Genomic DNA, 11,664 nt, shown 5'->3' with positions numbered 1-11,664 from the left:
CCCAAGGACACCCTGGAGGACAGTGGAGTCCAGACGACTACCGTGGAGCCCCCCAAGGACACCCTGGAGGACAGAGGAGTCCAGACGACTACCGTGGAGCCCCCCAAGGACACCCTGGAGGACAGGGGAGTCCAGACGACCACCGTGGCTGCCCCCAAGGACACCCTGGAGGACAGGGGAGTCCAGACAACAGCCGTGGCTGCCCCAAGGACACCCTGGAGGACAGGGGAGTCCAGACGACCACCGTGGCTGCCGCAAGGACACCCTGGAGGACAGGGAGTCAGACGACCACCGTGGCTGCCCCAAGGACACCCTGGAGGACAGGGAGTCAGACGACCACCGTGGCTGCCCCACGGACACCCTGGAGGACAGGGGAGTCCAGACGACCACCGTGGCTGCCCCCAAGGACACCCTGGAGGACAGGGGAGTCCAGACGACCACCGTGGCTGCCCCCAAGGACACCCTGGAGGACAGGGGAGTCCAGACGACTACCGTGGCTGACCCCAAGGACACCCTGGAGGACAGGGAGTCCAGACGACCACCGTGGCTGCCCCAAGGACACCCTGGAGGACAGTGGAGTCCAGACGACCACCGTGGCTCGCCCCAAGGACACCCTGGAGGACAGGGGAGTCCAGACGACCACCGTGGCTGCCCCAAAGGACACCATGGAGGACAGGGGAGTCCAGACGACCACCGTGGCAGCCCCCAAGGTCACCCTGGAGGACAGGGGAGTCCAGACGACCACCGTTGCTGCCCCAAGGACACCCTGGAGGACAGGGAGTCAGACGACCACCGTGGCTGCCCCAAGGACACCCTGGAGGACAGGAGTCCAGACAACAGCCGTGGCTGCCCCAAGGACACCCTGGAGGACAGGGGAGTCCAGACGACCACCGTGGCTGCCCCCAAGGACACCCTGGAGGACAGGGGAGTCCAGACAACAGCCGTGGCTCCCCCCAAGGACACCCTGGAGGACAGGGGAGTCCAGACAACAGCCGTGGCTCCCCCCAACGACCCCCTGGAGGACCGGGTAGACCAGACAACCCCCGTGGCCGCCCCAAGGACACCCTGGAGGACAGGGGAGTCCAGAGTGGCTGCCCCAAGGACACCCTGGAGGACAGGGGAGTCCAGACTGGAGGACAGGAGTCAGACAACAGCCGTGGCTGCCCCAAGGACACCCTGGAGGACAGGGAGTCCAGACAACAGCCGTGGCTGCCCCAAGGACACCCTGGAGGACAGGGAGTCCAGACAACAGCCGTGGCTGCCCCAAGGAGGACCATGTGGAGAGAGAGGTTCAGACTGCTGAGACCCTCAAGGAAAGACCAGACCAAGATAAGCTGAAACAGCAAGGCCTGGACGGACAACAGAAGGTGAAGAGAAGGGCCCCATCCGTATCATTGGAGACAGTATGATGAAGAATGCGCACTGGCACGTTATGGAAACATGGACGGCAGTGGCTGCACCAGCATGAGTGGTGCCCAGATCAGGAACATCAACATCAAGAAAGAGTGCAGCATGATGCGCCGACTTGAAAGACGGATTGCTGATCGTCCAGGGTGGTGGTGGGAACGCCCTGGAGTACGTCGGACAGGAAGACACAGTGAAGGACGTAGTAGACTCTGTGAAGGCAGTGGAAGGAAAAGGAATGAAGGTTGCAGTTGTGGGAATTATGAGACGCCCAAGGGAAGGACCACAGTACGAGAGACTGCGCCGATCTACAAACAAGAGGATCCAAGAAGAAATGATGAAGATGAAGATTGAATGGACGCGAGGGAAGAAGGGCGACGTCAGCTTCATCGACATGGACGGAGTCCTGAGGGGAGATGCAGCGTTCGACGTGGATGGCGTGCACCTGAGCGGCAACGGGAACAGGAGGATGGGGGAGCGCCTGCGTGAATGGGTGCGGATGAAGTCGCTGTATGCAGTGGGGACAGTTTGAACGGGTATAAATGACCTAGCACGGAGGAGTGGATACACAACCCAGGCAAGTGAAAGTATGAAGATTGGATGTTTGAATGTGAGTGGCTGGGGTGTGGGCAAACGTGAAGACATGTATAAGGAACTGGATGAAAGGAAGTATGATATAATAGGCTTGACTGAGACACACCTGAGAGGCGACGTGCAGACCGAGGGGAGTATGTGATGATTGGGAAGGGGCGAAAGAAACAGGAGACTATGGGAGGAGGCGTAGCCTTCCTCCACCGCAAAAATGAGAATCTGAAGGTGGAAGAGCTAGATGTAGGTAACAGTGCTAGCAGTGAAGATGTATTGGCCGTGAGTGTGGAATGCAAGAATAAAAAGGGCAGACTAGAAAGAGTAGTAATGGTTGTTGTGTATATGACTGTAGAGGGTGAAAGAGCAGTAAGGGAAAACAGGGGAAAGTACAATATTCTTAGAAAAGTTGTGAGAGAGCATGCAGGAGAGAGAGTGATTGTTATGGGTGATATGAATGCACATACAGGTATGTTAGGTGAACGTATAAATCGGAATGGAGAAATGCTAGCTGAGTTTGTAAGTGAAATGAACTTAGAGAACCTGAATGAAACTCTGGCTGAGGGACGTGTGACCTGGAGTGCAAGAAATCAGGAGTCTGCGATTGATTATGTACTGGTAAATGGGAGAATGCGCGAATGTGTGTCTCGTATGTGGATAGATGAAGAGGGAATGATTGATATTGTGTCTGACCATAATATGTTGACCGTGGAGTGCGGGCTGAATGGTAGAAATGAAATGAAAGAAAAGGACAGGAAGAAGAAGAAGTGGAGACTGAGAGATGTAGGGTGGGAAAATTTTCAGGTAGACTTGAGTGAAAGAAATTGGGAGCCGGGTAGTTTGAATGATGTGGACGCTTTGAATGAAAGGCTCGTAGAGAATGTGAGAGGAGCTGCAGTCCAACATGTAGGGTATGTGAGAACGAATGGTAGAAAGCGTGTAAGGAAACCGTGGTGGAACGATGATATTAGGACAGCTAGGAAAGAACGAAAGAGACTAAATAGACTGTGTAGACGAATGAGGAGAAGGAGGCAAGAAAGCGAAGAAGCTGAGGGTGAATACCAGAATGCATGGGAAAGCTATGTGAGACACCAACGACTGACAAAGCGGAAGATCATGAGTGCAAAGGTTCAGTGTGAAAGAAGTGTGATTCAGACCCTGAGAGAGAAAGGGCTTGAGGGAGGTCGTGAGTGGTATAGATTCCTGAGAGGTGAGAGGATGAGTGACAGTGAGAATGTGGAAAGTCTGAAGGTGAATGGTGAAAAAATTACAGATAAGGAGAAAATGAGGGAGTCAATTAGGGAGTTTTGGGAAGAAATAGGAGGAGTAGGGGAAGTATTTGGTGTGAGAGAAGGATGTGTGACTATGGAGAGGAAAGATGCAAATGAGCTGAATGAAAGGATCAGTAGGGAGGAGGTTGAGAGATGTGTGAAAAGACAGAAGAATGGTAAGGCTGCAGGACCAGATGAGATCCCGTATGAGTTGTATAAAAATGGAGGTGAGGCTGTGATTGAGAGGATGACTGAGTTATTCAACCAGGTATGGGAAGAAGAGAGAGTGCCAAGTAAATGGAATGAATGTAGAGTGACTCTGATCCACAAGGGCGGGCATAAGAGTAAGCAGGAATTAAAGAACTATAGGCCAATCTCTCTGGTAAACTCAATAGGAAAAATCTTTAGTGCAGTGTTGAATGAAAGGTTGTGTAAATGGATTGAGAGTGCCAGGGTGCTGGGTGAGGAGCAGAACGGATTCCGAGTGGACAGGCGAGCAGAAGATAATATGTTTGTTGTAAATGAGCTGATTGAAAGGAAAAAGAGAGGGAGGAAACTGTACTTAGGCTTCCTAGATATAGAGAAAGCTATGACAGGGTGAATAGAGATGTGTTATGCAGAGTGCTTGAAAAAGTTGGGCTGAGTGATAAGATTGTTAACATAATTAGAAGTATGTATGTAGGTACAAGAGCAAAGTATAGACTAGGTGATCTAGAGACAGGTTGGGTGAAGAGTGAAAGAGGAGTGAGACAAGGCTGTATATTATCACCAACATTATTTAGTCTTTTCACAGAGGAATTAGCAGTCAGAATGAGGAGAATGAATGCAGGAGTGAGAATTGGAGAGGATAAAGTATGTGTGTTGTTGTATGCGGATGATGTGGTGGTTATGAGTGAGTCTGCTGAAGAACTACAGAGTCTCCTAGATGTGGTAGGGGGTTATGGAAGGGATTTTGGGGTTAGGTTCAGTAATGAGAAGAGCAAAGTAATGATAGTGAATAGGTCAGAGGATGAGAGAGAAACAACTTGGAGACTGGAAGGGGATGAGTTGGAACAGACGGAAGAATACAAGTATCTAGGGGTGTGGATGGAAGTAAATGGATGCGGCAGGGCCAAGAATGTAAAGATAAGTATGGCAAACCAGTGGGTAGGCCGTTTAGGGAGTGCAGCGAGGATGAGAGCGAGCAAGTATGATGTCATCCGTGAGGTTTGGAAGAGTGTGGCTGTCCCGAGCATTATGTATGGAATGGATGTGATGACATGGAATGACAGTGAGATAGAAAAATTGGAGGTGGGGCAGAATAGGGTAGCAAGAATGGCACTGAATGCACAAAGGTTTGCAGCAGTAGAGGCTCTTAGGGGGGACATGGGATGGAGCACGTTTAGGGAAAGACTAGTAAAGGCAACCTTGAGATATAAAGTGAGACTGGAACAAATGGAGGATGCAAGATTAGCAAGGAAAGTATACTTGTGGAGTATAAGAGATGGCAAATGGGCGAATAAATGTGGGCGAATGATAGACAGGAATGTTATGCTAAGTAGGTGGGTGTACCGACCCTTTGAAGATAGACAGAATGTGTTTGAATGGAGAATAACAAACAGAAATGGAGAGGGGTTTGAGTGGGATGTAAGAAAGTGGAAGAATGTGATAGATATGGCAGTTAAAGATGAGGGATTGAGCAAGTGGAAGAATGAGATGGAAAGAAAGGAAACTCTCGACTGGTATAGGGAGAAAGAGGCCCCAAAGTGTGAGGTGTGGTATGAGGGAAGCCTGGGAGGTGATCTTCTTTTCCGTGCTAGAGCGCAGTGTCTGGATGTGAATGCAAGGAACTATAGATGGTCTGAGTCCCGCAGCAAAGTGTGCCAGATGTGTGATAGGGGTGTGGACGAGACTGTGCAGCATGTAGTGCTGGAATGTAAGAAGTATGACAGGGAGAGAACGAAGATGATGCATGTGTTTTTGAGCGAGATGGGACGTGGAGTAAACGGGAGGACTGGAAGGGAGTGGATGGTGCTGCTGCTGGGGCTCAGTGGAGAGACGAGTGGACGAGTGATTGAGGCAGTGAAAGAGTTCTTGGAAGGCATGTGGCGTGAAAGATGTAGGGAATGATATCTTGCCCCGAGAACTTTGACTTCCCGCATGTTTTGTTTTCTTTTCACAGGAGCTGCCGATACAAAGGCCTGGCTGGGGAGAAATCCCGAGCCACCTGTAACATCAAGATCAAGATCAAGACCAAACAAACCCCGCCGCCGAGTCCATATTTCTCCCTTTTAGCCGTGTTTTACGCCGCCAAGATGAGCCGGACGAGTGCCTTGTTGGAGAAGCCACTCCGCGCCGTCTGTGGTGAGTGCAGGAAGCATGTGGAGGCTGTGGGAGAGGAGAAAATAGGGGGAAAACAAGCGCTATGGCGGAGGAGGGAGAGAGATGGGGAGGAATTTCTTCGAGGGAGGACAGCGAAGGGAGGAAGGGAAGGAAGATGTTTTTTGACTGGGGAGGAAAGGAAGGCAGGGAGGACAGAATGGGAAGGAGGAAGGAAGGAAGGGAGGAAGGGAAGGAAGATGTTTTTTGACTGGGGAGGAAAGGAAGGCAGGGAGGACAGAATGGGAAGGAGGAAGGAAGGAAGGGAGGAAGGGAAGATGTATTTTGACTGGGGAGGAAAGGAAGGCAGGGAGGACAGAATGGGAAGGAGGAAGGAAGGAAGGGAGGAAGGGAAGATGTTTTTTGACTGGGGAGGAAAGGAAGGCAGGGAGGACAGAATGGGAAGGAGGAAGGAAGGAAGGAAGGGAAGATGTATTTTGACTGGGGAGGAAAGGAAGGCAGGGAGGACAGAATGGGAAGGAGGAAGGAAGGAAGGAAGGGAAGATGTATTTTGACTGGGGAGGAAAGGAAGGCAGGGAGGACAGAATGGGAAGGAGGAAGGAAGGAAGGAAGGGAAGATGTATTTTGACTGGGGAGGAAAGGAAGGACAGAATGGGAAGGAGGAAGGAAGGAAGGGAGGAAGGGAGGAAGGAAGGGAAGATGTATTTTGACTGGGGAGGAAAGGAAGGACAGAATGGAGAGGAGGAAGGAAGGAAGGAAGGGAAGATGTATTTTGACTGGGGAGGAAAGGAAGGACAGAATGGAGAGGAGGAAGGAAGGAAGGGAGGAAGGGAAGATGTATTTTGACTGGGGAGGAAAGGAAGGCAGGGAGGACAGAATGGGAAGGAGGAAGGAAGGAAGGGAGGAAGGGAAGATGTATTTTGACTGGGGAGGAAAGGAAGGACAGAATGGAGAGGAGGAAGGAAGGGAAGATGTATTTTGACTGGGGAGGAAAGGAAGGCAGGGAGGACAGAATGGGAAGGAGGAAGGAAGGAAGGGAAGATGTATTTTGACTGGGGAGGAAAGGAAGGACAGAATGGAGAGGAGGAAGGAAGGGAAGGAAGATGTATTTTGACTGGGGAGGAAAGGAAGGCAGGGAGGACAGAATGGGAAGGAGGAAGGAAGGAAGGGAGGAAGGGAAGATGTATTTTGACTGGGGAGGAAAGGAAGGACAGAATGGAGAGGAGGAAGGGAGGGAAGGAAGATGTTTTTTGACTGGGGAGGAAAGGAAGGCAGGGAGGACAGAATGGAGAGGAGGAAGGAAGGAAGGGAGGGAAGGAAGATGTTTTTTGACTGGGGAGGAAAGGAAGGCAGGGAGGACAGAATGGAGAGGAGGAAGGAAGGAAGGAAGGGAAGATGTTTTTTGACTGGGGAGGAAAGGAAGGCAGGGAGGACAGAATGGAGAGGAGGAAGGAAGGAAGGGAGGAAGGGAAGATGTATTTTGACTGGGGAGGAAAGGAAGGCAGGGAGGACAGAATGGAGAGGAGGAAGGAAGGAAGGGAGGAAGGGAAGATGTATTTTGACTGGGGAGGAAAGGAAGGACAGAATGGAGAGGAGGAAGGAAGGGAAGATGTATTTTGACTGGGGAGGAAAGGAAGGAAGGACAGAATGGAGAGGAAGAAGGAAGGAAGGGAGGAAGGAAGATGTATTTTGACTGGGGAGGAAAGGAAAGGAGGACAGAATGGTGAGGAGGAAGGAAGGAAGGGAGGAAAGGAAGATGTATTTTGACTGGGGAGGAAAGGAAGGACAGAATGGAGAGGAGGAAGGAAGGAAGGAAGGGAAGATGTATTTTGACTGGGGAGGAAAGGAAGAACAGAATGGAGAGGAGGAAGGAAGGAAGGGAGGAAGGGAAGATGTATTTTGACTGGGGAGGAAAGGAAGGCAGGGAGGACAGAATGGAGAGGAGGAAGGAAGGAAGGGAAGATGTATTTTGACTGGGGAGGAAAGGAAGGACAGAATGGAGAGGAGGAAGGAAGGAAGGGAAGATGTATTTTGACTGGGGAGGAAAGGAAGAACAGAATGGAGAGGAGGAAGGAAGGAAGGGAGGAAGGGAAGATGTATTTTGACTGGGGAGGAAAGGAAGGACAGAATGGAGAGGAGGAAGGAAGGAAGGGAGGAAGGGAAGATGTATTTTGACTGGGGAGGAAAGGAAGAACAGAATGGGGAGGAGGAAGGAAGGAAGGGAAGGAAGGAAGGGAAGATGTATTTTGACTGGGGAGGAAAGGAAGAACATATGGGAGGAAACTGCAAGGAGGCCGGGTGGCCTACACGGGGCAGCTCCAGAATCCCCCCCACTACTCACGATGTGTGAGGTGTAGTTTCAGGGGTTACAGGTAGAGGCTTGATCCTCGATTACCTTCGGTACGGGCGTACACTCCAGTACCCTGTCTCCTCACTGCCACCTGTCGTCCATGTAGCTATCCAGTCTACTCTTAAAACAAGCTATCGTCCCTGCACTAACTATGTGATTGCTGAGTCTATTCCATTTCCCCACCATCCTATTACTAAACCAATGCTTGCCTATATCTCCCATATCTATACTTTTCTAATTTAAATCCATTACTGCGAGTTCTATCCTGCTGCTGGCTAATTCTCAGTACTTTACTTATATCGCCTTTGTTGTAACCCTTGACCCATTTGAATACTTCTATCAGATCTCCCCGCACTCTTCGTCTTTCTAGTGAATGTAAGTTTAGATGTTTCAGCCTATTTTGATATGAGAGGTTCCTCAGCCCCTGAATCATCTTGGTCATCCTCCTCTGAACTGATTCTAGCAAGTTGATGTCCATTCTGTAGTGTGGGCACCAAAACTGGACAGCTTAATCTAAGTGTGGCCTAACTAATGCTATATAGAGTCTGAGGATGACCTCTGCACTCCTGTTGGTTACCGTCCTGTTAATAATAAAGCCTAATACCCTGTTAGCCCTATTCCTCGCACTAATACATTGCTTCCTTAGTTGTAGGTCAGAGTTCACTAACACTCCTAAATCCTTTTCACACTCTGCTCTACCTATCGTGTGGAGTCTTAGGGCCATTCTTACAGTCGTTTCCGAATGTTCGGAAGACGGTCCCTAACACATTCAGGTGGCTTCTACAGTAGTAGCAGTATAGTAGTAGTAGTAGTAGTAGTAGTAGTAGTAGCAGTACTACGACTACTACTACTACTGTAGAAGCCACCCGAACGTGTTAGGGACCGTCTTCTGAATATTCGGAAACGACTGTAAGAATGGCCCTAAACTATATACCCGTGTAATGGGTTGCATGTTTCTACACTCAGTACGCTACACTTGGTGATGTTAAAATTCATCTGCCATTTCTCTGACCAAGCTGATCACAGTTTGTTGAGATCCTCCTGCAGTGGTCTGGCATCCTCTTCTTACCTGGATTTCTTACCTGGATGACCTTTCCCTATGAGCCATGCTGGAGTGAACCGTCAGGCAAAGAACCGAAAGGTCTCACCAACCAATGCACCAGCCTATCCAAGCTCATCAAAACAACAGTACATAATCCAATAAGACATAGGCTGGAAAGTGCATTGGGAATTCATTTTGTATGGTCAGGGATAACTAAGTAAGCATTCACTAGGTAAGCCTTTGGTAGGGCAGTCGATCATCAACCAAAAGGCTCCAGACGTTCCCTCCAACGGTTAGCCGCGACCTGCACTTTATATTCTGTTTTTGGCAGGTATAGGTTTTTGTGGGGGGAGGGGGTCCAAGCCCCTCCCCCCACTGGCCAAGATCAGGGGCTGGACTAACTGCTAACCAAAGGGCTGGGACGGGGCAGCTCAGGGCAGACTGTCATGAGTGGAGGAAAGGATAGGAAAGGAAGGGAAGGGAAGGAAAGGAAAGGAAAGGAAAGGGAAGGAATGGGAATGAAAGGAAAGGGAAAGAAAGGAAAGGATAGGAAAAGGAAGGGAAGGGAAAGGAAAGGAAAGGAAAGGAAGGATAGGATAGGAAAAGGAAGGGAAGGGAAAGGAAAGGAAATGATAGGGAAGGAAAGGAAAGGAAAGGAAAGGAATAGGAAGGGAAGGAAAGGAAAGGAAAGGAAAGGAAAGGAAAGGAAAGGAAAGGAAGGAAAGGATAGGATAGGATAGGAAAAGGAAGGGAAGGGAAAGGAATGGAGAGGAGAGGAAATGATAGAGAAGGAAAGGAAGAGAGACAGGACGATAAAGGGAGAAACAGATAAAATTAAAGATATGAAGAAAAGAGAGAGAGAGAGAGAGAGAGAGAGAGAGAGAGAGAGAGAGAGAGAGAGAGAGAGAGAGAGAGAGAGAGAGAGAGAGAGAGAGAGAGAGAGAGAGAGAGAGAGAGAGAGAGAGAGAGAGAGAGAGAGAGAGAGAGAGAGAGAGAGAGAGAGAGAGAGAGAGAGAGAGAGAGAGAGAGAGAGAGAGAGAGAGAGAGAGAATGAAAGAGAATAAGAAAGAATAAAAAATAATAATAATGAAAAAATATACTAATAACCGTCTTTATCCACAGCTCTGAAGAACGAAGGAAGAACAGAAGAAAGGAAGGAAGGCCATCTTGGAAGACTCAAGAACCAGTCACCCCAGTCCAAGGAAAGGTCACAAGAGGTCACAGTACGAAGGAGCAGTCCAGTCCGTTGTAAAGTTATTGGAAAAGGAAGGAAAGGGAAAGGAAAGGATAGGGAAGGAAATGAAAGGAAAGGATAGGAAAGGGAAGGGAAGGGAAGGGAAGGAACAGAGAAGTGTATATATAGTTAAGCTTAAAGTCACATACAGTTAGATACATACAGTTACACTCACATAGATTTACATACAGTTTTGATGGTGCGTTTGACGAAGGCGGTTGACTCAGTGGGTAGCGGATTGGCCCGGCCCACGGTGTTATGGAGGCTCTCAACACAAGTACAGTAAACCCTCGATATAACGGACTAATTTATTTATTTATTTTTTTTTTTTTTTTCCACATCAGAGGACACATCTCAAGGGCAATAAAGAGTCCCCAAAAAGCCCGCTACTCGCCGCTCCTGTAAAAGATAAGAGTAAAGAGTAGCCAAAAGAGAGGTCAATTTCGGGTGGAGAGGTGTCTTGATACACACTCAATTTGGGGGGAACTTAGTCCGTTATAAGCGGCGAAGATTTAAAAAAAACGTAAAATAATAAAACGACGAAGGAGTAAACGTAGGTATAGATATATTTTTTATTGTGTATGTTGTGTGCACGTTGCGTTGTCTATAGGGCCGCACAGCACACTTGGCGACGCACTCCGAGGCACTGAGGTTGCTAGGTTGTGAGTGGGGTCTTGCGTGGGGGTCATATTGTTACGGGTATGGGTATGATTTTACAAGTGCAGCGAGTAGCAGGCTTTTTTTTATTATTGTTTACTTTTTGTGTGCCCTTGAGCTGTCTCCTCTGCGCCAATCTCACACTGGCAGATGAAACTTTTTTTTGTAGTGTTTGGTGTGTTATGAAATAATGTGCTAACTGTTTCTGTCACAAAGAATTAAATGATTGCCTTTTCAATGCCTGGTGTACACAGCACCTGTAAAATAACTTGCAGAGAGAAATGTTCAGCTTGCTTACAGTTTCTATATTTCACACCGGGTTCAATTCCTGGGCGGAGTTGAAAAATTTAGGCGGCTTTTCCGATACCCTACGTAGCCCCTGTCCACCCAGCAGTGTACCAGGTATTAATCGGGGGTTGTGTCCCGTCTCCTGGGATCTGTTCCCTTCTCCTATAATTCCTTCCCCTTCTGTCTCTCTCCGGCATATGACCACAGATGTTGCGCCGACTAGACCAAACATTCCAACTTTTTCTGACCTTCTCCGTTATATCCAAAATCCATTATAAGTGGGTCCATTATATCCAGGGTTTACTGTATATGTATATAGTTGCTGTTGTAGTTACCAGAAGCGGTGGTTCAAAACTATTCTTGGTCGGTCCTGGTGATTTCTGACCTCTGACCTTGTCTGTTATATCCGAAATCCATTATAAGCGGGTCCGTTAGATCCAGGGTTTACTGTATAGTTGAGGTGGTCAGTTCGCCTACAGTTGAGATACAGTTAGTTTTATACAGTTTAGAGCTA

The 11,664-nt window shown here is 48.8% G+C and overlaps 1 protein-coding gene across 1 annotated transcript; it reads left to right on the top strand.

Moving 5' to 3' along the window:
• Positions 1-3,854: 3,854 nt before the first annotated feature.
• On the top strand, positions 3,855-11,394 carry LOC126991681 (uncharacterized). Its single transcript, XM_050850396.1, has 2 exons — positions 3,855-5,603; positions 10,094-11,394. The coding sequence occupies exon 1, from the start codon at positions 3,933-3,935 to the stop codon at positions 5,367-5,369; it is 1,437 nt and encodes a 478-aa protein (XP_050706353.1). The 5' UTR covers positions 3,855-3,932; the 3' UTR covers positions 5,370-5,603; positions 10,094-11,394.
• Positions 11,395-11,664: the final 270 nt, after the last annotated feature.

The sequence above is a fragment of the Eriocheir sinensis genome, unplaced genomic scaffold (genome assembly GCF_024679095.1).
Source record: "Eriocheir sinensis breed Jianghai 21 unplaced genomic scaffold, ASM2467909v1 Scaffold319, whole genome shotgun sequence".
Classification (NCBI taxonomy): Eukaryota; Metazoa; Arthropoda; class Malacostraca; order Decapoda; family Varunidae; genus Eriocheir; species Eriocheir sinensis.
Note: the sequence above shows the minus strand (reverse complement) of the source record. Positions and strands in the feature narration are given on the sequence as shown.